The sequence below is a fragment of the Caretta caretta genome, chromosome 20 (genome assembly GCF_965140235.1).
Source record: "Caretta caretta isolate rCarCar2 chromosome 20, rCarCar1.hap1, whole genome shotgun sequence".
Lineage (NCBI taxonomy): Eukaryota > Metazoa > Chordata > Testudines > Cheloniidae > Caretta > Caretta caretta.
Window position 1 is genome coordinate 10,897,619 of NC_134225.1, and position 27,300 is coordinate 10,924,918.

The window sequence follows — 27,300 nt, forward strand, 5'->3', positions numbered from 1 at the left end:
GTAAAAGAATAAATGGACACAAATCAGATGTCAAGAATTACAACATTCATAAACCAGTCGGAGAACACTTCAATCTGTCTGGTCACGCAATCACAGACATGAAGGTCGCTATCTTAAAACAAAAAAACTTCAAATCCAGACTCCAGCAAGAAACTGCTGAATTGGAATTCATTTGCAAATTGGATACTATTAATTTAGGCTTAAATAGAGACTGGGAGTGGCTAAGTCATTATGCAAGGTAGCCTATTTCCCCTTGTTTTTTCCTAACCTCCCCCCCCCCGGACGTTCTGGTTAAACTTGGATTTAAACTTGGAGAGTGGTCAGTTTGGATGAGCTATTGCCAGCAGGAGAGTGAGTTTGTGTGTGTATGGGGGTGGGGGGGGTGAGAAAACCTGGATTTGTGCTGGAAATGGCCCACCTTGATTATCATGCACATTGTAGGGAGAGTGGTCACTTTGGATGAGCTATTACCAGCAGGATAGTGAGTTTGTGTGTGGGTTTTTTGGAGGGGGGTGAGGGGGTGAGAGAACCTGGATTTGTGCAGGAAATGGCCCACCTTGATTATCATGCACATTGTGTAGAGAGTTGTCACTTTGGATGGGCTATTACCAGCAGGAGAGTGAGTTTGTGTGTGTGGGGGTGGAGGGTGAGAAAACCTGGATTTGTGCTGGAAATGGCCCAACTTGATGATCACTTTAGATAAGCTATTACCAGCAGGACAGTGGGGTGGGAGGAGGTATTGTTTTATGATCTCTGTGTGTATATAAAGTCTGCTGCAGTTTTCACGGTATGCATCTGATGAAGTGAGCTGTAGCTCACGAAAGCTCATGCTCAAATAAATTGGTTAGTCTCTAAGGTGCCTAAAAGTACTCCTTTTCTTTTAGAGATTACCCCTTCATCATCCAGGTATTTGCAAATTGAATGTTTTATACATAGGGCCCTACCAAATTCACAGTCCATTTTGGTCAATTTCACAGTCATAGGATTTGAAAAATCATAAATGTCATGATTTAAACCTGAAATTTCAGAGTGTTATAACTGTAGGAGTCCTGACCCAAGAAGGAGTTGTGGGGTGGTCGCAAGGTTAATGTAAGGGGGTCGCAGTGCTGCTACCCTTACTTCTGCGCTGCTGCTGGCGGCGGCGCTGCCTTCAGAGCTGGGCAGCTGGAAAGCGATGGCTGCTGGTCGAGAGCCCAGCTCTGAAGGCAGAGCCGCCGCCAGCAGCAGCACAGAAGGATGGCATAGCACGGTATTGCCACCCTCACTTCTGCACTGCTGGCCCCGGGGCGCTCCCTTCAGAGCTGGGCACCTGGCCAACAACCAGATCTCTCCAGCCACCCAGCTCCGAAAGGCAGCGCATAGATAAGGGGGGCAATACCACAATCCCCCTAAAATAACCTTGCAACCTCCCTGCAATTCCCTTTTGAGTCAGGCCCCCCCAGTTTGAGAAATGCTGGTCTCCCCCGTGAAATCTGTATAGTATAGGATAAAAGCACACAAAAGACCAGATTTCACCAGGGGAGACCAGATTTCACGGTCCGTGATGCATTTTTCATGGCTGTAAATTGGTAGGACTTTATTTATACATTGCTGTAGTAGCTTCCCTGGTAAAATGTCAGACTGACTGGTCTATAGTTCCCTGGTTCCTCCTTTCCCCCCTTTTAAAGATGGGCCCTAGGTTAGCCCTTCTCCAGTCATCCGGGACCTCTCCTGTCATCCATGAGTTTGTAAATATTATTGCCAGTGGCTTCAGCTAATTCCTTCAGTACCCTGGGCTGAATAGCATCTGGTCCCGCTGATTTGAATTCCTTCAAACTAGTGAGAAGATCTCGGATTTGTTCTTTCCTTATCCTGATCTGCACCCCTTCCTCTTTATTGTCCATGGTAACTTTGTTAGTTGTTTGGTCGCATGTTACTTGGGCACTTGCCCAGAAGGCCATGTGAAATCACCCTCAATGAACTGTTGTTTGGAGCAGTGCTGGGGATTCTGGGATTAAGACAACTGAGTGCAGTCTGGGATGTAACAGCAAGTCCATTACTGTAACGGAATCCTAAACGGTATTATACTGTTCAGCCACTAGGCAGTGCTGTGTGTAACCTAACTTATTTAACCTAACCTCAGCCATACATCCCGGAGCATTGAATAGACTAATAGTGCACATATCTGGTTGTGTATCTTGCTCAGAAGGAAGCTCTGTGACCAGACCATGTCTGGTACAGGAGCATGACATGGCATCAGAAATAAACTAAGAACAGAAACAGAAGGGAAACAGCAACAAAAGTTGGAAACAGAAGGAACAAAGCAACAAAGCTTGCAGGATCTCATCAAAGTGCCACTCTTCAATGCCCCAGAGAACTTCAGCTTTGACAAACCTTCAGAATGGACAGACTGAACACAAGATTTTGCAAGATTTTGCATTGCTGCCAAGTTCCACAGTGAACCTGAAGATATTCAGGTATTTTCTTTGTTTATGCTATTGGGCAGCAGGCAAATCCTTTGACTTTACTGAAGACAGTCACAAAGATGACTATGAAATGGTTCTGGCTATGTTTGATGCATATTTTATACCTCAGAGAAATGTGGTTTATGAAAGAGAATGTTTTCATCAGAGAAAATGCTGAATGTTTTATAAAAGCTCTCTCTTTTATAAAAGATCGGGTTAACACATCTTTCACAGAAGCTACAGACTTAACCCACATTAGCCATAATTGAACAGAGAGGCTGAGATAAACTGTATAGGCAGCCAACAAAATCCTACAGCAGGAAGATCCATTCCTTGCTCTTATGAGTTACAGATCAACACCAGTAGTGGCTACTGGATATAGTCCATCACAACTCCTGATGGGAAGACAGCTCAGAACTATTGTTCCAACTTTGGAACAGAAACTATCTCAAAAGTGGCCAGACATGAAAACAGTAGCCAAATTGGATAAAAAGGCAAAAAGACCCTAAAAACACTTTTACAACAGCTGTCACTCAGAAAACAGCTGGGTCTAGAACCTGGTGACTGTGTTTGTGTCAAATTGGATGCAGAAAAAGGATGGATAGGTCCAGCTATTGTAAAGAAAAAGAATTCATCACCCAGATCATATGTGATTGAGACCAACAGTGGAGAGTTCAACAGAAACCATCGACATATACAGTTTGTTCTTCAGAAAGATCAACAGAGCAAACCCTACAGATGGCGGATACAGAAGAAGAAAACACAAGGATTCCAAACTGAACATAGCCAATCATTGCAATTAATGGACAGCCAGATGAGCAAGCTGTTATGTGTTTGGGTCGTGTAATTAGAAAATCACTATGATTCAGAGGCATTTAATAGACTAATACATGCTGAGCTTCAAAGATAGCGTGATAGCGTAAACTTTGTAAATGGCAGGAATGTAGAACTTAAAGGGGGAGATGTAATGGAATGCACAACCCATCCTGAAGGACGACCCATCACTCTCACAAATCTTGGGAGACAGGCCTGTCCTTGCCTACAGACAGCCCCCCAACCTGAAGCAAATACTCACCAGCAATTACATACCACACAACAGAACCACTAACCCAGAAACCTATTCTTGCAACAAAGCCCGTTGCCAGCTGTGCCCACATATCTATTCAGGGGACACCATCACAGGGCCTAATAACATCAGCCACACTATCAGAGGCTCGTTCACCTGCACATCTACCAATGTGATATATGCCATCATGTGCAAGCAATGCCCCTCTGCCATGTACATTGGTTAAACTGGACAGTCTCTACGTAAAAGAATAAATGGGCACAAATCAGATGTCAAGAATTATAACATTCATAAACCAGTCGGAGAACACTTCAATCTCTCTGGTCACGCGATTACAGACATGAAAGTTGCGATATTACAACAGAAAAACTTCAAATCCAGACTCCAGCGAGAGACTGCTGAATTGGAATTCATTTGCAAATTGGATACAATTAACTTAGGCTTGAATAGAGACTGGGAGTGGCTAAGTCATTATGCAAGGTAACCTATTTCCCCTTGTTTTCTCCTACTCCCCCCCCCCCCCCAGATGTTCTTGTTAAACCCTGGATTTGTGCTGGAAATGGCCCACCTTGATTATCATACACATTGTAAGGAGAGTGATCACTTTAGATAAGCTATTACCAGCAGAAGAGTGGGGTTGGGGGGGGGGGGGGAGAAAACCTTTTGAAGTGATAAACACCCATTTTTTCATGGTCTGTGTGTATAAAAACATCCTCACTGTATTTTCCACTTTAATTATGCATCCGATGAAGTGAGCTTCATCAAATCGAAAGCTTATGCTCAAATAAATTGATTAGTCTCTAAGGTGCCACAAGTCCTCCTTTTCTTTTTGCGAATACAGACTAACAGGGCTGCTACTCTGAAACCTGTATTATACAGTTCAGCCACTAGGTGGCAATGTGTAACACATACCTTAGTTAAGTTAACCTCTGTCATACCTGGCAAAGTATTAAAGGATCTTACAGTGCTCCCATCTAGTGTGTATCTTGCTCAGAAGGAAGCTCTGGGACCAACCCGTGTCTCTCCAGGAGCACGCCAATTGCCACACGTGTGCCTGCTGAGTGTGAAGGCACTGGCTTGTGCTAATAACCGTCAAGATAATGACAGTGAGGTAAAGTACAATGGATGTAACTCTCTCGTAAAGACAGGGCTTAGCCAGCCGCTATAGAGAACACAATTCCCTCAGCAGCAGCTAACCCGAATAAAACGGATGAGCCTACTCTCCAACAAAATGAGCCTCCATGATCCCATCATGCAGCACAGGTGAAGTGGAAAAAATAATTTCTTATTAATGTATTATTATTATTTGTTATTTAGATGTGGTCATACCTAGAGGCCCCAATCTTGAATGCTATACGCAGGTCACAGTCTAAGTCTAGGATGAGACACAACCAACAGACAAGGGTTCTTGAGTGATCACTGTAATAAGAAGCTGTCACCTAAGATGGTCCCAGGCTCCCCCATTGACTCCCCAGGCTCCCCCATTGACACACCAAAAGAAGACCCAGTACACATAGTTTCATAATAGGATGGTCCTGCTCCTTTTAAATGTCATTAGTAGGCTTCAGAGTCAACACCCATTGAGATGAATGGGGGCGGTTCACTCCTCTTACAGCCACTGCTCCAGTCTGTGCACACTCAAGTGAATATCACTGCATTTGTTACACTCGCTGATAACTGACTGCACTGGTGCTGTGCTCAGGTTGCATCAGCTGAGGATCTGGCCCTTAGTATATTTTTAATGAAAACTGAGATTCTGGAGAACAAGGAGGCAATCATCACAGAAAGAGACTGGCACAATGGTGGCTCACACAGCTCAATGCAAGAGTCCTGTGGATGCCACTCCCTCTCTTTACAGTTGTGTGGCAGGTTGCAAGGATGCCTGAGCCCTGCAGAACCCGTGAATTGGATCACGGAAGGCAGCAAGGGCCTGGTGTGGCTCTGGCTATGCTAAATCTCCCATCGTTAACATTTCGTTCCTGCTGTCACTTTCCATCTCTCCGAGACGGAGAGTTTACCCTGGCTGATGGAGCGTGTCTGCCAGCTCCTTTCATGGTAAGAGACAGAGCGTGGAGCCTTCTCCCTGCAATCTGGCTGCAGGGAGAATACCTGCATTGTGTGCATCAGAGGGTATCATGGCTGCAAAGGGGTTAGCAGGAAAGACAGACCAATTACAGCACAAATGAGCTTGGTCCACGTGCCAGCTCCTCTCAGCTCCATGCATTCAATTCATTTTTGTTTGCATAGACTTCATTTGTGCAGCTCTAGGAACCTCGCTGGCTCTGGCATTTTTTAACGGGCCGAACCAAACCCCCAGATCCAAATGCCACGGGCTTTTGGGATGTTTGAAACCTGGATCCAAATCAATGGCTCCAGCCCCAGTGAGGGACTTGGCATTTGAAAATCTGTCTGTCGCTGGTCCCTAGCTGCTTTCCCTTCATCTGCAGGAGGCTCTGCTCAGCCCCTTGGAGAGTGAGGGAGTGAGTGGCCGCAGCATTGCAAGCTCATTCATATTTGATCGCCCAGGAGTGTTTTTAAAAGACTGCAGCCCTCTGTGGGTCTCAGCAGCGTGTCACAGCTCATTTGTCAGTGGAGTGGAGGGAGCCGGGGCCTTAGTCGGAACAGCAGCTAAATCCTGCCAGCAGTGCTGCTCCCAGAAAGAGGCGAGGCCTTTCCTGGCCCCTAGAGGCGCAGAGCAGAGCATTGCACTGGGAGGGATTGCAACCCAAATCCAAGCAACAGCTGCCATTTTAATGGAACGCATGAGTGTGAGAGCGACCCTGGCTGTTCTGCGATAGGAATTAGCAAGCAGTGACTCCTTCCCTAGAGCTGGGCACAAAAAGCAAGCCAAAGGGAGTCATACTAGCTTGGCCTACAACAGAAAACACTCTCACCTGAACCAACTAACATGAAGGGAGACCAGCTAACGGTTTGCACGTATCAGAAGGCAGGAAGCTATCCAGCAGGGACAGGCCCAGGGAGGTGAGGAGGGGTGAGCGCTAGGAACGGTGGCACCAAGTTCTGAAAAGAAAAATCTAGGAGAGATAATTGGAAAATGGGCTTTTTGGAGGGCAGAAAATTTCAACTTTTTGGTGGGAAACAAAGTATTTCAATTTGGAAATGCCTCATGAGATCTGCAGTCTGAGTGCTCCAAACTCCCATTCCCCTCTGTAGGCCAGGCCCTGGTCAGACAGCAGCTCCCAGCTGGTGAGGGGAGGCAGTTGCATCATGAAGTCCTTGTGTATCTTGGGAGACATAGTCCAGCCCAGCTCATAGAGGAGAATGGGGAGATGAGGAAACAAACCACAACTCCCATGAGGCACTACAGCAGGCTCTCTGAATTGAAATATTTGTTTTCAGGTGTTTGTTTTTTTGACAAAAAATGTGGTTTCCCTCTGAAAGCAGACTCTTTGGTCTGCTATTATTTAGTCAAAAATCCAATTTTCCATCAAAAATAATTTGATGGAATTGACCAGCTGGAAAATTTATGGCAGGCATCCAGGAAACACTGTAACAATGCAATCTCTATAGAGCTGGATGAATAACGGATTTTTTCATTCACTGGCTGAACCAAAAAATCAGAATTTCTGTTTGGCTTGTGCTGATTCGAAACAGAAAATGTTCAGGTTTCCTTTGTTTTCGGGTGATTTTTCCTCTTTTGTTTTGCTTTTTAAATTACTCTAGCTACATTCTGAAACAGAACATCCTTTCGAAAGTAAAAGTCAAAATGTTTCATTTTGAAAGTGTAAAAAGTTTCAATTTAAAAAAAAATATTTTTTTAATGGCAGAAATTATTTGCTGAATTCCGCCTGAATTTATGAATAGCTTCAGTCAACCTAAAACTGAATTTTTTGTTGAATAAACTATTGCAGGGGTGGCCAAAGTGTGACTGGGAGACGGGGGAGCTTGGGACCTCTGCCTTGCAGCGGGGTCGGGTGGTAAGGGTTTCTGCCCAGCAGGGAGTGGGGTCTCGGGGCTTCTGTGCAGAAGGGAGGGGAGTCTTGGGGCATCAGCCCTGCAGGATTCATCTACCAGGGCTAGGGGCTTCAGCAGGAGCAGGGCTGAAGCCCCAACCCATGGCTTCCAGAAGGTGTGCCCCAGCTCTTGAACTTCTGAAGATTGTAGTATGTACCTCGGCGGGCCAGTAAGTTTGGCCACCCCTGAACTATTGTCTGAAAAAGTTCACCCAGCTCTGGTTCTGTGTTGTTAGTGGGAGTCACCAGGTCGTGCTATTACATACAGTCTTACAAGTTCTTTTCCCAGTGAGTGAGCAGCATCCAGCCTTCGAAGAAATGCTCTATTGTGGTTAGCTTTGCAATATAGTTTCTTTGGGGGAGCTGTTGCAAACCACTGAGAGTTTGCTCCTTGCCTGACTCTTTCTAGCTAGAACCAATTCAGGGGCAGGGTTACTCCATGGGCACCAGGAATTTAATAAATGTTTCTTTCCAGAAAGCAGCTTGGAGTGTCACTAATGAGCCTTTTGCTTGTTGGTCACTGCTTTGAATCCCAGTGTAGCTGGGCTTAGAACTAGCAAGTCAATCACGCCAAAAGGCTCCAGAACAGCGTTTCTGACCAGCTCCCTGCTCCAGGACAGTGCTAGTCATTTCTCCTTCGGAGCAGGGAGCTGGGACTGGGGGCTCCGGCACTCTTTTTTTAGGACTCAAGCACTGTCTGAAATTTGTTCCCCTCCAGTTAGGCAGCCCTGACATGCAGTACTGGATTTACCACCATGGTGCTGGGCCCACAGTCCAAAGGGGCCCTGGCCTGGCCTGCTCTTCTCTGTCCCCCGCTGTCTCCTGTGGGGGCAGAAGCTTGATGCTGCTGGCTCCTGTTGCAGCAAGACAGGCTCTGCCAGCAGCCAAGCTCCTCCCCTGCTTCTCCTAGCATGCTGCATTCCCTCCCCTCCCCATCTCCCAGCCACCGATCAGCTGTTTGCCTGCAGGAGGGAGGGGGAAGAGCGGAGCCTCAGCATGCTGGCTGCTCCGGGGTGGGGTGGGGTGGGGTGGGGTGGGGGGGGTGGCACTTTGGAGAAGGGGCTGGAATCGGGGCTACCCCCTCCAGCCCCTGCCGTGAGCACCCCCATGACCCCAGCCCACATCCCCAGTCCCAACTCCTGCACCCCCTCACACCTCCCCAACCCCCTGCCCAACTTCTGCACCCCCCTCACACCTCCCCAGCCTCCGTCCTGACTCCTGCACCCCCCACACATACCCCACCCTGAGCACCAAACGGGAGCTCCTGCAACCCCCTCCCATTCCCACTTGCACCCCTCGCACCAAACAGGAGCTTCCCCAGGTAAGCGCTCCTCACCCCAACCTCCTGCCCCAACCTTGAGCCCCCACCCTCACCCTAGCTCCTGGCCAGACCCCGCACTCCAACATTGTTTTATATTTTTTTGTATAAAGCGCTCTTATCCAAAGCTCTTTAGAATAGTTAGCTAACGGCACAAACAATATTTGGAAAGATCATTAAGTGTCCGTCGAGACCCTCTGCGATTTTTAAGTGGTCTGTGGAAAAATAAGTTAGACTACAAGAACAATCAAGGTACCTCACTTTATTTTCATTTACTTACTATTACTTATAGGAGGAGAATGAAGAAAAAAAGAATGAAAAACGGGGGCAAGGGGAGATAAGAGAGAATGTTCTTTTTGTTGACGGGGTCCCAAGGAGGGGCCCCAAAAATGAAGCTGAGCACAGGGCCGGGGGGGCCCCACTAACTCTAAATCCACCACTGGCTGTCATGTCACCTGGGCTGGGGATACTGTGCCGACTGATCCCCCCAGTCTCCAACCTACCTGGGTAGCAGTACAACAGACATGGCCCTGCCCGCTAGCTCCTCTCCACTCCCTAGCCCACCCACCACTTGCTTCCCCCCCCCACTGCTTAAAAATGATTGTTTGCCCCTTCCCCTCCGCTCAGGGTTTTCTGGCAGCCCTGTTGCCAGGTATCCAGTTTTAGACTGGAAACTCCAGTAGAAAACGGGACCTGAGTGTCCGGTTAGCAGTGCTGAGTGGAAACTAAAAGTCCGGTTATAGGAGTAACCACATTAGCCTCCTCTCCCCCCACTCCCAACACCCACCCCAGAGGGCTGGAAGAAAGCCTGTCCTGCTGCTGCAGGAGGGGGCAGCTCCGTGCAGAGAGAGACGAAGAGACTGGGCTAGAACCAGGTAGGTACCCGCTTTATGTGGGCAGGGATGGGAGGGGGATCCTGTTTACACCGTCCCTAGCCCTGCTGCGCTTGCAGTTTACCCATGGCTCCTCCCTTGCTCCGGGAACCAACCCTAGCTCCCACCCCACTGTGCTTTTGCCCCCAGCCCCTTTTACAATCATTCCCCACAAATATGTTTGGCACTGGGCCCACAAAAAGTTAATCCGGCCCTGCTGACATGAAATGAGTTTGTCGAATCTCCATTCCAACTTCTACACTACCACCGTGCTGCATGCGAGACAGTGAACTGCTGGGGCCAGGGACTGTCCCACACCTGTCTGTACAGTGCCCTGTGTGACCAGACCCTGTTCTCAGCTGGGGCCTCTAATGAGAGCTCCAGCAGGAGGGGCCAAACCTGCCTTACTCGTGATGACTGTGGTAGAGTTGACAGCACCGTAACCATGGGGGGAGGTGTGTGGGGGGGAAGTCCCTGGATCAAAACAAAACAAAATAAAATACATGATTTTGCAGACAGGCTCATGAGCTGTAAACTTAGAATATCAGGGTTGGAAGGGACCTCAGGAGATCATCTAGTCCAACCCTCTGCTCAAAGCAGGACCAAGCCCCAATTTTTTCCCCAGATCCCTAAATGGCCCCCTCAAGGATTAAGCTCACAACCCTGGGTTTAGCAGACCAATGCTCAAACCACTGAGCTATCCCTCCATACAGCCACCACAACCATCTGACCACATGCAGGTCACAAAACGCCTTAACACAAGCCCCTTCCAAATCAGTGGCCTGGTATCAAAGATGCTGATCACCTTCCTCCCCCTCGAGTCAACAAGAACTGGGCAGTCGGAAGTAAGAACAATCAGGCCATGTATTTCAGAGCCTCAAAATGGGATTCAGGACCAGACTGTGGGGTCCACATTGGTAATCGCTGTCGTTGGTCTCTGCAGTGCTGTCCGAGTCCTGCTGCTTTTTACCCACTTGCATGGCTCATGCCAACCTCTCTGCTAACTTGCTCCCCGTGTCTGGTGCACACAATCATCCCATGCCCAGAGGAAACACCCCCCAACCTCCCACCTGACAGGCCCTGGGCGCAGCCTGCATGGGCCAGGCGTGCGGCTGGGAGGGAAGCACAGTGAAAAACAGAACAGAAGAGCAAGGGAGAGAGCTGGAGAGAGAAGGAGGGACAGGGAGAAGGTGACGAGGGAAGCTGGGAAGATTCAAGGAGGGGGAGGGTAGCACAGTAGCCAGCCACATCCCTGCCCCCCAACCCAGAGGCTGGGAGCCCCATGGCTGCTGTCAGAATCTACACATCACGTTGCAGGTCAGATGCAGCCCTTGCAAGCAGAGGGAAGGCGGCCGCCTTGACATCTCCCTAGACAGACAGAGAGACAGACAAACAGATCCCAGGGACACGTAGTTCAGCCAGGCAGCTGCTGCCTGGTGCGGGGAGAAGCTGCCAAGGACTCCTGGGATGGGACAGCACAGGCCAGGCCTCTCCGATGCCAGAGGCAGCTGTTTCCAAGGGAGACGGAAGATGGATGGGGTGAGGCAGGGGGCTGAGCTCCCTGGGACTGTGTGACTGCTCCAGCCCTGGGAGCAGAGCAGGAAGCGCAGCCTGGACTGGAGCAAGGTGGTGCTGGTGGGGGTGGGGAAGCAGCCAGGAGGGAAAGTGAGGGGGAGATCCCCCTCTGATGAGGGAGCAAGTCTCCCCTCCCCCTGAGTCTGGGGGTATGTGCTGCGCAGCAGTACGAGAGCAGTGGTGCCTAAAAATTCACCACTGGCGCACGGCCAAAACCCAGGACTGCTCTTCTGGACATCAGGCCCTTAACCATGATCCTTTGCCCAGGCCCACTGGCTGGCCAGGGGCTGCGCCCCTCATTAACGGGGAGCAGGTTTTGGAGCCGGTAGGGGAGGGAGTGGGGTTGGTGTGCCTGGAGAGGCCCCTGGCATAAGGGCCTGGACTCTGCAAGTTCCACCCAGACGCAGGGCCAGGCCTGAGAAAGGAAACCGTTTTCCCCGGGTCTCCGGAAGAGAGACTGATTCCTGCAAATCATCTGCTGGCTACAGGTCTCACCTGGGGATGACTGGTCGCTGCTCAGAACCAGGGTGGCGGGAGTTGGCCGGCGCCTCCGGATCTAGACAGAGAGAGGGGACAAAAATAATCTCTACATATCAGAGGAGACAAAGCAATACAATACGGCAGCACCCCAGAGACTGACCCAACACGCGGTGTCAGCCTGCCACTGCCCGGGTGCAGCAAGCTGCTTGCAACTGGCCACTGCGTTGTCTCATCCATCAGAGGCACTGCTGTGCACAGCAGGCCTGATCCCACCCTCCCCCTATATCCAAGGCGAGGGCGGGGTGGGCAGCACATTGCTGAGAGCAGAGTTTGGCCTGGTGCTGCCTGTCTGTAGGTACTTACTGCACCCTAGCCATGTGTCTCTTGTACAACAGCTGCAGGTGGGCTGATATTTAGCACAGCATTAATTAGAGATGCCTCAAACCTCCAAATCTGCATCTGGGGGAGGATTTCATACAACCATAAAGTTGCAAGGAGGTGGGAGTTCGCTCTGGGATTCTGGTTCTGTATCACCTCCCAGCTGAGGATCCCAAAGCACCATACAAATATAAATGACTCCTCCCCTGGGCAGGTAGAGAAAGAATGTTGTCACCACTTTATAGATGGGGAAACTGAGGCATGAGAGAGGCCCATGGTCACACATAAAATTGATGGCAAACATGAGTATAGAATCCAGGTCTCCTGTCTTGAACCACAAGCCCAGTCTCGCTCCTCCGTTAGTGTATCTAACATGGCAACATGCAGCAATATTGACTAGATCTGTCCAAAAATTTCCATTAATATTTTTGGATGGAAAATGGCTTTTGGACCAAATGGAAATTTTCAAAAAATAATTTCCATTTCCATTGAAAATGGGTTTTTGTCAAAAATACAAAACCCCAAAAGCTGAGATATTTTGGTTTAAATCTGTTTTTTTTTTCCAGTTTTTCACCAGAAACAAAACTGTTTTTCAAAGGAAAATTGCAGCAGAATGGCTAAACTTTTCACGGGGGGAAATGATTGCCCAACCAGCTCCGCTATTCCCTTATGTAACACGGGCTTTGTCTGTGTTTACAGAGCTGCAGGACTTACTGAAGAAACTACCTACACCCACGGGAGAGCTTCTCTCATCAGTGTAGGTACTCCACCTCCGTGAGAGGCGGGTTGACAGGAGAAGCTCTTCTGTTGACTGCACTGTCTGCACCAGGAGCTAGGACAGTGTAACCGTGTCACTCAAGGCTCCTGACGGACACAATGATACCAACATACGCTTGTAGTGTAGACCAGGGCACAGACAATGAAGGACAATGTCTCTTTAAGAAAAAGCTGCAAAAAGTGACGAGGGAGCCATACATTATTTATAACTGATACAATCATTGCATCAGCCCGGGGCAGCAAGCTTGCAGATCCATTGGATTACTGAAATAATGAGGTAGTGGCGCCCAGTGGATAGTGCTGCACCTGACCTGCTCAGTGACCATGGGAAAGTCAACTTCCTTGCTCTGTGCCTCAGTGTCCCCATCTGTAAAACAGGGATAATGATCCTGACCTCCCTGTAAAGCGCTTTGCGATCTACTGATGAAAAGCGCTAGACATGAGCTAGGGATTTCTACTTTCTAGAGTTTAGGATCTATAGTGTTACTCTTTTGAACATCTGGCCCACTTCTCTTGGTGTCTAAATGGGAGCTGAGGTCTTTTAAAAATCTGGCTCAGGAGGCAACACTGGATAGGAGGAAGGCTGGACTTGTAGGCAGGTTGTTGGGACTGTGGTAATGAGGGCTCAATTCCCAGCTCTGCCACAGCATCCTGGTGTGACCTTAAGTTAATCACATAATCCCTCCCTTCTCTCCTCCTCTGGCATGCCTGCTAGGTTGTGAGCTCTTGGGGCAGGTGATGTGTTTGGACAGTACCCGGCACTTGGGTGTGATGGGAGTGCAAACAGAAATGAGTCTTGAGAGGATGTAGCTGGAGGCAAGGGTGTAAATCAGCAGAGCTCCAGCAAAGGAGCTGCTCCCTGACGCCTCTCTATAGTGCCATAAGTTTCTCCATGGCTGGGTGGCTTGGAGCCTAGGCAGCTTCCAGCAAGCTCAGCAGGATGCAGATGTCCTTTAAAATCAATGCCTTAAACAGTTCCTGGCAAACATGGAAAATATTGACTATAATAAGGTGCGTGGGCTAAATTATACCCAGTGCTGATAAACACTTGGCAATGACTGGGCTGTTTTGTGGTCCTGTTTAGCTCCACTCTTCCTCCTCCAACGAGGCTGCCTCTTATTAATAGCGCTCTTCATCGCCAGAGCACTTCAACAAGGGTAATTAATTAATCATTTAATCCGAGCGCTTGCTGTGTTCAACGCACGGTACAGCCATTAACCACCAGGGCACATTTAACAAAGTGATCAAACCAAAGCTGGGCACTGCCCATTGCTCAGTACAGAGAGTGGAGCCCACCTGCACTGTTCGATCATTTACATTTGTTTAGTTTGGGTGACAGGTGGCTGGATGGAGATGCATCAAGAGTGAAGCCTGACTAGCCAGGGGGCGGGGTCCCATGACAGCTGGGGGAGGCAGCTGACCAAGATAGAATTATAGCCTTGTACTTAAGGTGTTGTATTGAGACTCAGAAATTCTGGGTGCAATTCCTGGCTCTGCCACAGGTGCTTTGTGTGACCCTGGGGAAATCCCTTAGCCTTGGTCTACACTACGAGTTTAGGTCAAATTTAGCAGTGTTAGATCGATTTAACCCTGCACCTGTCCCCATGACGAAGCCATTTTTGTCGACTTAAAGGGCTCTTAAAATCGATTTCTGTACTCCTCCCCGACGAGGGGATTAGCACTGAAATCGACATCGCCGGGTCGAATTTGGGGTAGTGTGGACGCAATTCAACAGTATTGGCCTCCGGGAGCTATCCCAGAGTGCTCCATTGTGACCACTCTGGACAGCACTTTCAACTCAGATGCACTAGCCAGGTACACAGGAAAAGCACCAGGAACTTTTGATTTTCATTTCCTATTTGGCCAGCATGGCGAGGTCATCAGCACAGGTGACCATGCAGTCCCAGAATCACAAAAGAGCTCCAGCATGGACCGAACGGGAGGTACGGGATCTGATCACTGTATGGGGAGAGGAATCCGTGCTGGCAGAACTCCGTTCCAAAAGACAAAATGCCAAAATATTTGAAAAAATCTCCAAGGGCTTGAAGGACAGAGGCTATAACAGGGACCCGCAGCAGTGCCACATGAAAATTAAGGAGCTCAGGCAAGGCTACCAAAACACCAAAGAGGAAAATGGCTGCTCTGGGTCAGACCCCCAGACATGCAGCTTTTCTGTGATGAGCTGCATGCCATTCTAGGTGGTGCCCCTACCACTACCCCGCCCCTGTACGTGGACTCCTGTGCGAAAGTAGAATGAATTATATTGAAATTATAATTCATTAAAGAAATGCTGCTTGAAAGGTTTGTTGAAATATAGTTGTCAGGAAGAGAAACATGAAGGAGTGTGAGACAATGGGTCCTCAAACTAATTAACTTAGCGCTCCTACTGAGCTAGGAGATTGGTAAACTTTAGTATGCTAATAAGATATGTATGTATATTTGTCAGTTTCTGCTTCCTTTTGTCTCCTATGTTAAATTGGCTTTGGCTTATCTGTATAAATAAGTTAGCTTGAGCTTTTGCAGGGGGCTCACATATATCGGGGTGCATTGGCAAAGCGCTTTGCTAATAAACAGAGTGGTCTGACAAATTAAGTGAGTCTTGCATCTGACTTTGACACCTGCAAGGGAGTAGTCTCACGCAACAGGGATGAGGATTTTGGGGACGAGGTAGATGATGAGGAGGAGGATGAAACCGTTCTCCCCACAGCCAGGAACTGTTTATCACCCTGGAGCCAATACCCTCCCAAGGCGGCTCCCAGAGCTTGAAGGTGGAGAAGGCACCTCTGGTGAGTGTACCTTTGTAAATATAATACATGGTTTAAAAGCAAGCGTGTTTAATGATTAATTTGCCCTGAAGACTTGGGATACATTCATGGCCAGTACAGCTACTGGAAAAGTCTGTTAACGTGTCTGGGGATGGAGTGGAAATCCTCCAGGGACATCTCAGTGAAGCTCTCCTGGAGGTACTCCCAAAGCCTTTGCAAAAGGTTTCTGGAGAGGGCAGCCTTATTCCATCCTCCATGGTAGGACACTTTACCACCCCAGGCCAGTAGTACGTAGTCTGGAATCATTGCATAACAAAGCATGGCAGCGCATGATCCCGGTGTTTGCTGGCATTCAAGCAACATCCGTTCTTTATCTCTCTGTGTTATCCTCAGGAGAGTGATATCATTCATGGTCACCTGGTTGAAATAGGGGAATTTTATTAAGGGGACGTTCAGAGGCAGCCATTCCTGCTGGGCTGTTTGCCTGTGGCTGAAAATAAATCATTCTCGCTGTTAGTCATGCAGTGGGGGGAGGGGTGAAGCGATCATCCCACAGAATTGGGTCGGGAGGTGGGGGGAACTTTGTACCAAAAGCACATGTGCTATGTAATGTTAACAGCTTGGTTCACTGTGAAAGAGTCTACCCATTGTTCTCTAAAATGTGTCTTTTTAAATACTACTCTCCCTTTTTTTCCTCCCGCAGCGCCAAATCATAGAATCATAGAATCATAGAATATCAGGGTTGGAAGGGACCTCAGGAGGTCATCTAGTCCAACCCCCTGCTCAAAAGCAGGACCAATCCCCAATTAAATCATCCCAGCCAGGGCTTTGTCAAGCCTGACCTTAAAAACTTCTAAGGAAGGAGATTCCACCACCTCCCTAGGCAACGCATTCCAGTGTTTCACCACCCTCCTAGTGAAAAAGTTTTTCCTAATATCCAACCTAAACCTCCCCCACTGCAACTGGAGACCATTACTCCTTGTCCTGTCCTCTTTTACCACTGAGAATAGTCTAGAACCATCCTCTCTGGAACCACCTCTCAGGTAGTTGAAAGCAGCTATCAAATCCCCCCTCATTCTTCTCTTCTGCAGACTAAACAATCCCAGTTCCCTCAGCCTCTCCTCATAAGTCATGTGTTCCAGACCCCTAATAATTTTTGTTGCCCTTCGCTGGACTCTTTCCAATTTATCCAGATCCTTCTTGTAGTGTGGGGCCCAAAACTGGACACAGTACTCCAGATGAGGCCTCACCAATGTCGAATAGAGGGGGACGATCACGTCCCTCGATCTGCTCGCTATGCCCCTACTTATACATCCCAAAAGGCCATTGGCCTTCTTGGCAACAAGGGCACACTGCTGACTCATATCCAGCTTCTCGTCCACTGTCACCCCTAGGTCCTTTTCCGCAGAACTGCTGCCTAGCCATTCGGTCCCTAGTCTGTAGCTGTGCAATGTTTCAACGCTCCCCCTAACATCTCCATCCGAGAGGCTAGCGCAGATAAGGTGGACAAAAGGCACTCGCAATGAAATGTTCTCTGAGCTCCTGCAGTCCTCCCGCACTGAAAGAGCTCAGCAGAACGCGTGGAGGTAAGCAATGTCAGAGTCCAGGAAAGCACAAAATGAATGTGAGGAGAGGAGGGACACGCGAGAGGAGGGACAAGCGAGAGGAGAGGTGGCGTCAGCGTGATGAGAGGAGGCAGGAGGCAATGCTGAGGCTAGTGGAGGATCAAACTGATATGCTCCGGCATATGGTTGAGCTGCAGGAAAGCAGCAGGAGCACAGAGTGCCGCTGCAGCCCCTGTGTAACCAACCGCCCTCCTCCCCAAGTTCCATAGCCTCCTTACCCAGACGCCCAAGAACACGGGGGGGCAGAGGGGCCCTCTGGGCTCCCAACCACTCCATCCCAGAGGACTGCCCGAGCAACAGAAGGCTGACATTCAATAAGTTTTGAAGTGCAGTATGGCCTTGTCCTTCCCTCCTTCCTTCCTCCACCACCCCACCCGGTGCTTCCCTCCTCCCGCACCCCTCCCGGGCTACCTTGGCAGTTATCCCCCTATTTGTGTGATGAATTAATAAAGAATGCATGAATTTGAAACAACAATGACTTTATTGCCTCTGCAAGTGGTAATCGAAGGGGGGAGGGCGGTTGGCCTACAGGGAAGTAAAGTGAACCAAAGGGCGGGGGTTTTCATCAAGGAGAAATAAACAGAACTGTCTCAGCGTAGTCTGGCCAGTCATGAAATTGGTTTTCAAAGCTTCTCTGATGTGCACCGCGCCCTGCTGTGCTCTTCTAACCGCCCTGGTGTCTGGCTGCACATAACCAGCAGCCAGGCGATTTGCCTCAACCTTCCACCCCGCCATAAATGTCTCCCCCTTACTCTCACAGATATTGCGGAGCGCACAGCAAGCAGTAATAACAGAGGGAATATTGGTTTCGCTGAGGTCCAACCAAGTCAGTAAACTGGGCCAGCGCGCCTTTAAACGTCCAAATGCACATTCTACCACCATTCTGCACTTGCTCAGCCTGTACTTGAACAGCTCCTGACCACTGTCCAGGGTGCCTGTGTACGGCTTCATGAGCTATGGCATTAAGGGGTAGGCTGGGTCCCTGAGGATAGCTATAGGCATTTCAACATCCCCAGTGGTTATTTTCTGGTCTGGAAAGTAAGTCCCTTGCTGCAGCCGTTCCCACAGACCAGAGTTCCTGAAGACGTGGGCGTCATGTACCTTTCCCGGCCATCCCACGTTGATGTTGGTGAAACGTCCCTTGTGATCCACAAGTGCTTGCAGCACCATTGAAAAGTACCCCTTGCGGTTTACGTACTGGCTGCCAAGGTGGTCCGGTGCCAAGATAGGGATATGCGTTCTGTCTATCGTCCCACCACAGTTAGGGAATCCCATTGCAGCAAACCCATCCACTATGACCTGAACATTTCCCAGAGTCACTACCCTTGATAGCAGCAGCTCAGTGATCACATTGGCTACTTGGATCACAGCAGCCCCCACAGTAGATTTGCCCACTCCAAATTGATTCCCCACTGACCGGTAGCTGTCTGGCATTGCAAGCTTCCACAGGGCTATCACCACTTGCTTGTGAACTTATGGGGGCTGCTCTCATCTTGGTATTCTTGCGCTTCAGGGCAGGGGAAAGCAAGTCACAAAGTTTCATGAAAGTGCCCTTACGCATGCCAAAGTTTCACAGCCACTGGCAATCGTCCCAGACCTGCAACACGATGCGGTCCCACCAGTCTGTGCTTGTTTCCCGGGCCCAGAATCGGCGTTCCACGGCATGAGCCTGCCCCATTGCCACCAGGATGGCCAAATTGCCCATACTTAGAGAGAAGTCTGTGTCCATGTCCTTATCACTCTCCTCACCGTGCTGCTGTCGCCTCCTCGCCTGCTTTTGCAGGTTCTGGTTCTGAACATACTGCAGGATAATGCGCAAGGTGTTTACAATGCTCATAACTGCCGCAGTGATCTGAGCGGGCTCCATGCTTGCCATGGTATGGCGTCTGCAGGAGAGTAGGAGTGCAGAGTTGAGTGGAAGCGGTGGCTGACGACGGATGCCATGAGAATAGATATTTATAGAGAACGACGAGAGGACCTGCGAGGTGGATTCATGAGAGCGGGAGAGCAGAGTTGCAGCAGAAGCGGGAGCCCATGACAGTCAACATGGAGAAATTTGCTATCAGGGCAAGAGCAGGAGAGCAGAGTTGCCGTGGAAGCGGTGGTTTGATGACAACGGTTAGCAGTCCTGCTGCACCATCTGCTGAAAGCAGTATGGTGTCCTCACGGAAAACAGGTGCAAAACGATTGTCTGCCGTTGCTTTCACGGAGGGAGAGGCGACTAACGACATGTACCCCAAACCACCCGCGACAATGTTTTTGCCCCATCAGGCACTGGAATCTCAACCCAGTATTTCAATGGGCGGCGGAGACTGCGGGAACTGTGGGATAGCTACCCACAGTGCAACGCTTCGAAAGTCGACGCTAGCCACAGCACTGTGGACGCACTCCGCCGACTTAATGTGCTTAGTGGGGACACTGTATAAAATTGCTTCCTAAAAAATCGACTTCTATACATTCGACCTAATTTTGTAGTGTAAAGTATTCAGTTTCCTAACTTTCCCCAATTTCGGGCTTCTTTCAATGGAACTTAGGAGCCTAAAAACCTTTGTGGATCCAGGCCTTAGTGTCTCTGGGCCTCAGCTCCTCATGTGTAACATGGGGCAATTATATAACGTTAGTCTGTCTTGCCTAGTTAAGAGTGTGAGCTCCCTGGGGCAGGAAGTGCCCATCCAGCCGTAGTGATATGGGGCCCTGATCTCAGCGGTGTGTCTTTGCTTTCCATCTGGCTGGGTTCACCCCCTGCAGACAACCTTGTAAAGGAGCCTTGGTTCGCATGGACATTGTGGGGATGGCTCTTCTTGGTGCTGCTGCCCAGGGGGACAGTGTGTTTCACCCACCAATATCAAGCATTTGCTCTTTGCCCCAAAGATGCAGCTTGTGCCCTGTTTAAAAAGTTTTGGTCAACCAATCAGGGTGCATACACAGCACCATGGGGCTTTGGTGGCCAGTCACAGCCAGGATGAGCTGAGCTTGTGCTGCCCATGGAGAGGGGACCTTTCTCTCTCCTCTTTCACGGCCTGCAGCTCTGTGACAGCCCCTGCTGTAACATGGGCAGCTCTGCGGAAGCCCAGGCCGAGTTGCCTGCGGGCAGCAGCACCACCCAGAATTGCCATAGCAGTGTCCCCTACAGCCCTGGTCCCTCTCACAGCTGGCCTGCTTCCTCTGGCCCCAGCCTGCTCCAGCACCCCCCGCCCTGGGGCCAGTGGTGGGGCCTGTGATTGTCAATTCAGTCCCTGCGCCAGGGCCATTCTCCTGCAGCTGCATACAGGGCCTTTCCCCTCCTGGCAGCAGTAAAGGGACATGGTGGGATGCAGAATCTCGCCCCCAGTCAAAGGAGGCCCAGCAAGTCACACCCCAGGCCAGGTGTCATAGAATAACAGACTATTAGGTTTGGAAGAGTCCTCAGGCAGTCATCTAGTTCAACTGCCTCCTTAAAGCAGGACCAATCCCAACTAAATCATCCCAGCCAGGGCTTTGTCAAGCCTGACCTTAAAAACCTCTAAGGATGGAGATTCCACCACCTCCCTAGGTAATCCATTCCAGTGCTTCACCACCCTCCTAGTGAAAGAGTGTTTCTTAATATCCAACCTAGACCTCCCACTGCAACCTGAGACCATTGCTCCTCGTTCTGTCATCTACCACCACTGAGAACAGCCGAGCTTCATCCTCTTTGGAACCCCCCTTCAGGTAGTTGAAGGCTGCTACCAAATCCCCGCCCCCACTTCTCTTCTGCAGACTAAATAAACCCAGTTCCCTCAGCCTCTCCTCGTAAGTCGTGTGCCCCAGCCCCCTAATCATTTTTGTTGCCCTCTGCTGGACTCTCTCCAATTTGTCCACATCTTTTCTGCAGTGGAGAGACCAAAACTGGACGCAATACTCCAGCTGTGACCTCACCAGTGCTGAATAGAGGGGAATAATCACTTCCCTCAATCTGCTGGCAGTGCTCCTATTAATGCAGCCCAATATGCTGTCAACAAGGGCACACTGCTGACTCATATCCAGCTTCTCGTCCCCTGTAATCCCCAGGTCCTTTTCTGCAGCACTGCCCCTTAGCCAGTCAGTCCCCACCTTTAGCAGTGCATGGGATTCTTCTGTCCTAAGTGCAGGACTCTGCACTTGTCCTTGTTTAAGCTCATCAGATTTCTTTTGGCCCAATCCTCCAATTTGTCTAGGTCACTCTGGACCCTATCCCTACCCTCGAGCTTATCTACCTACCTACCCTGCCCACCCTCCCACCCCATGACTTTCTGCTGGGGGGAGCCGCCGGCCCCAGGTGCCCAATGCAAGCTGAGCTGGTGCAGTGTCTGGCTGCGCAGACCCAGAGCAGGTGCTGTCACTGCCTTTTGTTCTGGGTTTTGTTCCTGTTTTCTCAGTGCCTCTGATCAAACGCCAGTCTTGTACACGCTGCGCTGGGCTGGGCCTCTATGCAAATATCAGCATCCTCCCTGAAACAGTTCTCTAGCACCAGCCCCTCCCACTGGGAAGGGCGGGCTATGAGGGCGAGCGATGGGGAGGGAAAGAGGGAGGAAACATTAGACCCGAAGAATTTGCTGAGCAGAGAGAGATGAGAGGAACTTACTTTGTGCTCAATAACTGTAGAGAGCAGCTGCAAACCCGTAAGGGGCAGAATTGCCTTCGTTCGTAAGGCGCTGTCAGGGGGTACGTCATTGGTCCCCATCACCCGAGTATCTCAGCACCTTACCATCTTACCCTCCTCACCACGTCTCCTCACACCCCCTGGGAGGCAGGGCCAGGCCATTAGTACAGAGTGGGAACTGAGGCATACAGACCTTAAGGGCTGGATTTTTATCTAGGCCCCTAAAGATGCAGCTATGTGACTAGCTCCCTGCAAGGCACCTCCCTGCATCTTTAAGGTACCTTAGATACCCTTACAAATCTGACCCTAAGCAGCCTGCCATGTGCCACCCAGGGCCCCAGGGCCAGAGCAGATCTCCCAAGCCCCAGATCATCACTTGAAGGACTCACCCCTCTTTTCTCTCCTCACGTGCCAACTCCTCTTTGCAATTGCTAAGCACCCGGCTCTCTGGGCCTGCGCTCGCTCGCTCGTAATCCTGAATCTCTCCAAATGCTGATTCCCAGTAGAATCATTTACTCTTCAGTGCCCTGAGGAGATGCTCATGAGACCTGGATTGGTGGCTGGAGTTCAGTGAGAGGGTGGGGAGGGAAACACCTCTGGTCCCTATGCAGTAATAATCTGAGTCCTCCCTGCCTCCCTACTAGGCTGGGGGCGGGAAGGAGCTCTTTCATGTCTCTTCTCCTTGTTAGACGAGTTGCCATAGAAACCCACTATCTGAATTTTAAGCAGAGATTAAAAAAATACAAAAATGAATGTTTCCCCGTTGATTAAATTACTCGATTATCACCAGTTCCCACAGGAATGGTGTGAATGGAGAGCGCAGGCTGAGGGCTGGGAGGGGGAATCCAGCCATGCCCCCTGCCCACCCCAGTGCTCATCACCATGTGTGAGGGCCACGGTTGGAAGGTCTCAGTCCAGCTCGCCGTGGGCACGTGTCTGTCCAATCAACTAACTAGCCCCCTTCTTGGCACTCTCTGCTCAGAAGCCAGGGCCTCTGGGCCTGATCCTGTCGGGCAATGGCACCCACAGCTCCTAGCACTTCAGTGGGAGATGAGGGCACTTGGCCCCTTGGGGACCAGGCCCTGCAAGGCCCACAGGGCCTGAACTACCTCCCATCTCACTTGTCATAGCTCCTGGGAGACATGCACCAGGACAGGAACTCCTGCCTGCCTGACCACCAGAGACCCTGCCTTTCAGGACATTGCTCCCTCCATCCGCAGACTGCAGCCCCTTGCAGGGTGGGTACCCTCTCGGTCTGACCCTACACCAGGGCATGGTGTGTAGGGCTGGGGAAGGACGTGGCTGGGCACCAGGCGGGGCAGTAAGCAGCGATGTGTTTTACAGCTCACCTCTCATTTCCTGGACCAGCACGTCCCCAGAAGCGCCTCAACTCTCTCTGCAGCCCCCAGCCGTGCCCTGCTTCCAGCATCAGCCCAGCCCCCAAAGACTCATTGCAGAGTGCCCGCTCTGTCAGCTAGCCAGGATCTGCCCTGCCCCGGCCTGCGACAGGGGACCTGGGGGAGGCAGGTGCAGGCAGTGTGTGCTGCGGGACCCTCCACCACCCTCTGCATCTTTCCCTTCTGTCCCCAGGAGAGCTGTGAGGGGCAAGTTCTGCCCGGCTGTGCCCGGCCCCATGCACTTGGCTTTGCTCTGCTTGGGCAGATGGCAGGAGAAACAGGCTGCAAGGGCCAGCTCCGCAACGGGACTCCAAAGAAGCGATGCCGACTAGCACCTGCTGAGGATCTGGCCGTAAACCTGCCCTGGTGCAGAGAGTGGTTGCACCCAGGGTTGGCCTGGAGCAACATTACATGTCATGGGAGCCGAGGTTCACCCTGGGACCTGAGCGTGTTGCAACATGAGCAGTCTGCACAGAGACCCGAGTTCACACCTGGTCCCCCCTGTTCCAAGGCTGCAGTTTCACCAGGGAAGGGATTTGGTCCAGCCTGCTGGCTAGAGGAAGTGGGGTTGAGGGGTGATGGCTTGACAGCACTAACAGATCCTAGCACTCCCCGTGCTGCACCTGCCATGGCATCAGACACCATCGCAGCACGTTTGATCAGAGGCACTGAGAAAACAGGAACAAAACCCAGAACAAAAGGCAGTGACAGCACCTGCTCTGGGTCTGCGCAGCCAGACACCGCACCAGCTCAGCTTGCATTGGGCACCTGGGCCAGCGGCTCCCCTCAGCAGAAAGTCATGGGGTGGGAGGGTGGGGGGTCGAGCGGGGCTGGACTCCTGTTCTGCTGAGAAGGGATGGTGTGAGGGAGACTCAGGGCCAGCCTCTGGCCTTGTTCACACTGGTGTAATTCATTGAATTCTCTGGGGCTGCTCTGTGGGGAGAGCATGACCTATATATGGTATGCAGGGCATCCCAGTGATGCCAGCCCAGCTGCCCAGGGCCTGGTCTGCAGGAGAAGAACACAGCTGGGGAGTCATTAACCAAATCTCCCTTTTCAAAGAGACATGGATTTAAACTGGCGGCAGAGAGAGGGGTAATGGAAATGTCTCCATGCTGCCAGCAGGGCGTCTGCGCTCTCCCTGCTCTCTGGCTTAGAGGGCACATCTCTTCTCCCTCCCTCCCTGCAGATGGGGAGGCAAGGGACAGGCTGTAATGGCCTGCAGGCCCTAAGAGCTGGACAGCCAGTTCTGATTCTCATGGCTTCACCCTCTGTAGGCACGTGCAGTCTGCTCCCATCACTGCTAAGGGAGTTTTATTCACCACCACGTTCCCATCGTTTAACCCTCGGCCATCCTCTAATGTGGGAGCTGTGATGCTGGCAGACCAGGTGCCAGCTTATGCCACGTCCCCATGCCTCAGCTGGATGCTGGCAAGTACACAGCTGGACTCAGTCTGGCTCACCTGTGTGCTGTGTGGTTACAATGGGTATTGGGTATAAGAATGTGTTTCGTGTTTAGACTCTATCGAATGTTTGTGAGCTGCTGGAGCATTAATCTCACTTAGAGCCTCTGGATCCCACATTGTAAGGTAATATTTGAGCATTTGCACTGTGAGCCTCTGGGATTGTGTAGATCACCAGACAGGAGAGAGACATTGACTAGTGGGAAATGCTGGTCTCCAACAGAAGGTGTCGTGTCCTGCCTGACTAAGAAAGTCCATCGACACCAGACATTCCAGAGTGGAACCATAAAGAGGACAAAAGACTTTGTTATTTATTCTTCACACACCCCACCCATGAAGATGAGCCTTGCAAATGAATTCGTCCCATCAGCTAAGGGCTTGTCTACACTTACATTTTATAGCTCTCTAACTTACTGGCTCAGGGGGGTGAAAATCACCCCCCTGAGCGCAGCAAGTCAGAGTGCTTTAAAGCGCTCATGTAGGCAGGCTCTGAGCACTGGGAGCTAATCCCCTCATGGAGGTGGAGTACCAGGAGCGCTGGGAGAGAGCTTTCCCAGCGCTCGTGCGCAACCACACTCGCACTTGAAAGGGCTGCTGCAGGAGCGTTCCCACGACAGCGCTTTGAAGTTTCCAGTGTAGCCATGCCCTAAGTTTGAAACTCAGAGCACAAGGGTGGAAGGGAATAAAACCCTAACAAAGAGGAACCGTATCTCACTGCTACTTGGTCTCTGGGTTTCTAGGCAGTTTCTAGGCATAAGCCAGTGATCCCCGGTGCTTATCCTAGGTTAGCCCTAAAGGACTGATAAAACTTGCTTATTATAGAAGCTTCTATTTCCTTTTGAAACTTAAGACTCTGTGTGTGTGTGTGTTTGTTTGTTTATTTACCTGCTTCACCCTTGTAAAGAACTCTCTGGTTTCATTTCCCTAGTTAATAAATCTGTATATAGTTTATTATAGGATTGGCTACAAGTGTTGTCTTTGATCTAAGGTGCCATTGACACGGGTAAGTGTCTGGTCCTTTGTGACTGGGAGTAACCTGACTATTGCTGCGATCCCTGGTGTAAGGGACCATCTGTCACAAGGGGATGCTCACCTGGGTGGCAAGATAGATGGGAGTACCCAGGGGGACTGCGTGCAACTCCATGTTAAGGCTGGCATAGTGCCTGAGGAGTTTACACTAAATGGCTGGTTGGTGAAATCTCAGTACAGCTCTCACAGCCAGTTTGGAGGTTGGGCCCTGCTTCCTAACAGCCTGCCCCGAGGCTGATACTCATGCTTCATTGCAGGACAGCTTGGCAGGAGCGTCAAGTGGAACTGCCTGATGGCTCAGGCCAGCTCTGTACTCCACACCCCTCCAATCGTGCAGCTCACACTGGGTCCATACCCTCAGTCAGGCAGCTCACACCAGGCCCGTACCCCCGATTGTGCAGCTCACGCCAGGTCCATACCCCCAATTGTGCAGCTTACGCTGGGTCCATAACCCCCATTGTGCAGCTTATGCCAAGTCCATACCCCTGGTCATGCAGCTCACGCTGTGTCCATACGGCCAGTCGTGCAGCTCACGCCATGTCCATAGCCCCAGGTCTGCAGCTTACGCCAGGTCTGTACCCCCAATCATGCAGCTCACGCTGTGTCCATACCCACAGTTGTGCAGCTCACGCCGGGTCCATACGTTCAGCTCACACTGGGTCCATATACCCAATCATGCAGCTCACTCCGGGTCCATAGCCGCAATCGTGCAGCTCACGCTGGGTCCGTAGCCCCAGTCATGCAGCTCATGCCAGGTCCGTAGCCCCAGTCATGCAGTTGTGGTTGAGACAGAGACAGAGAGCAGAGGGCTTTGAGTCACTTTTGTGTTCCTGAAGCCTAGGGCAGGATTCCCAGCCTTCCTGGTGTGAGTTAGAGCCACCTCAGGGTTATTCTAACTCATATTCTGCTCCCATGGCCTCCTATGGGTGCTGGGGAGCAGAGCTGAACAGAAGTGCCCTGCCCCTTATGCTGCCCTGCTCCAGTCCCTACACGAGGGGTACCCTACTTACAGGGGTTTTTCAGGAAGCTGTTCCCACCCTCATCCAGGCCCCTTTGTGTTGCCAGCGTGGCCCAAGTGGGCCTTAATGTCATTGCTAACCAGGCCCACTATCCTAAGGCCACAGCTTTCAAATGGAGCTGGTCCTCCATATGTCCAGAAACTGCCTACCACCCCCTACATCAGCCCTGCTTCCCTGACCCCTCCCATCACCCCTCCATTCTCCGCCTGTGCCCCACTGGTCAGCTTCCCTCGCTCTCCCTCCTCGCCTTGCATTCATTGCCGTTCTCTCTGCCAGCACAGTGGCTCAGGGGTACACGGCCCGGGCAGCCCCCTCCCACCCCACCACGGCAATGTCCCAGGTGAAGTGCAGGCCCCATCCCTGCTGCTCCTCCCTGGGGTCATTCTGGCGACAGCAGCCAAGCAGGCCACGCTGAAGCAGTGTCTCCTCTGCCCTGGGGATGAGCTTTCACCTGGTGGAACCAAGAGCAGCTGCTGGAGGAATTGACATGGGTGTCTCTCCAGTTTGGGGGGTTTGAG

The 27,300-nt window shown here is 50.8% G+C and overlaps 1 protein-coding gene across 3 annotated transcripts in view; it reads right to left on the minus strand.

The window, feature by feature from the left end:
• The window catches only part of PPP1R1A (protein phosphatase 1 regulatory inhibitor subunit 1A), a 64,906-nt gene that overhangs the window by 19,124 nt on the left and 18,482 nt on the right, over nucleotides 1-27,300 (minus strand). For all 3 annotated transcript variants that reach the window (XM_075121802.1, XM_048834426.2, XM_048834425.2), the window contains exon 2: nucleotides 11,745-11,805. In XM_075121802.1, coding sequence (XP_074977903.1) covers nucleotides 11,745-11,805 — 61 coding nt within the window. The remainder of the gene's footprint in view (nucleotides 1-11,744; nucleotides 11,806-27,300) is intronic.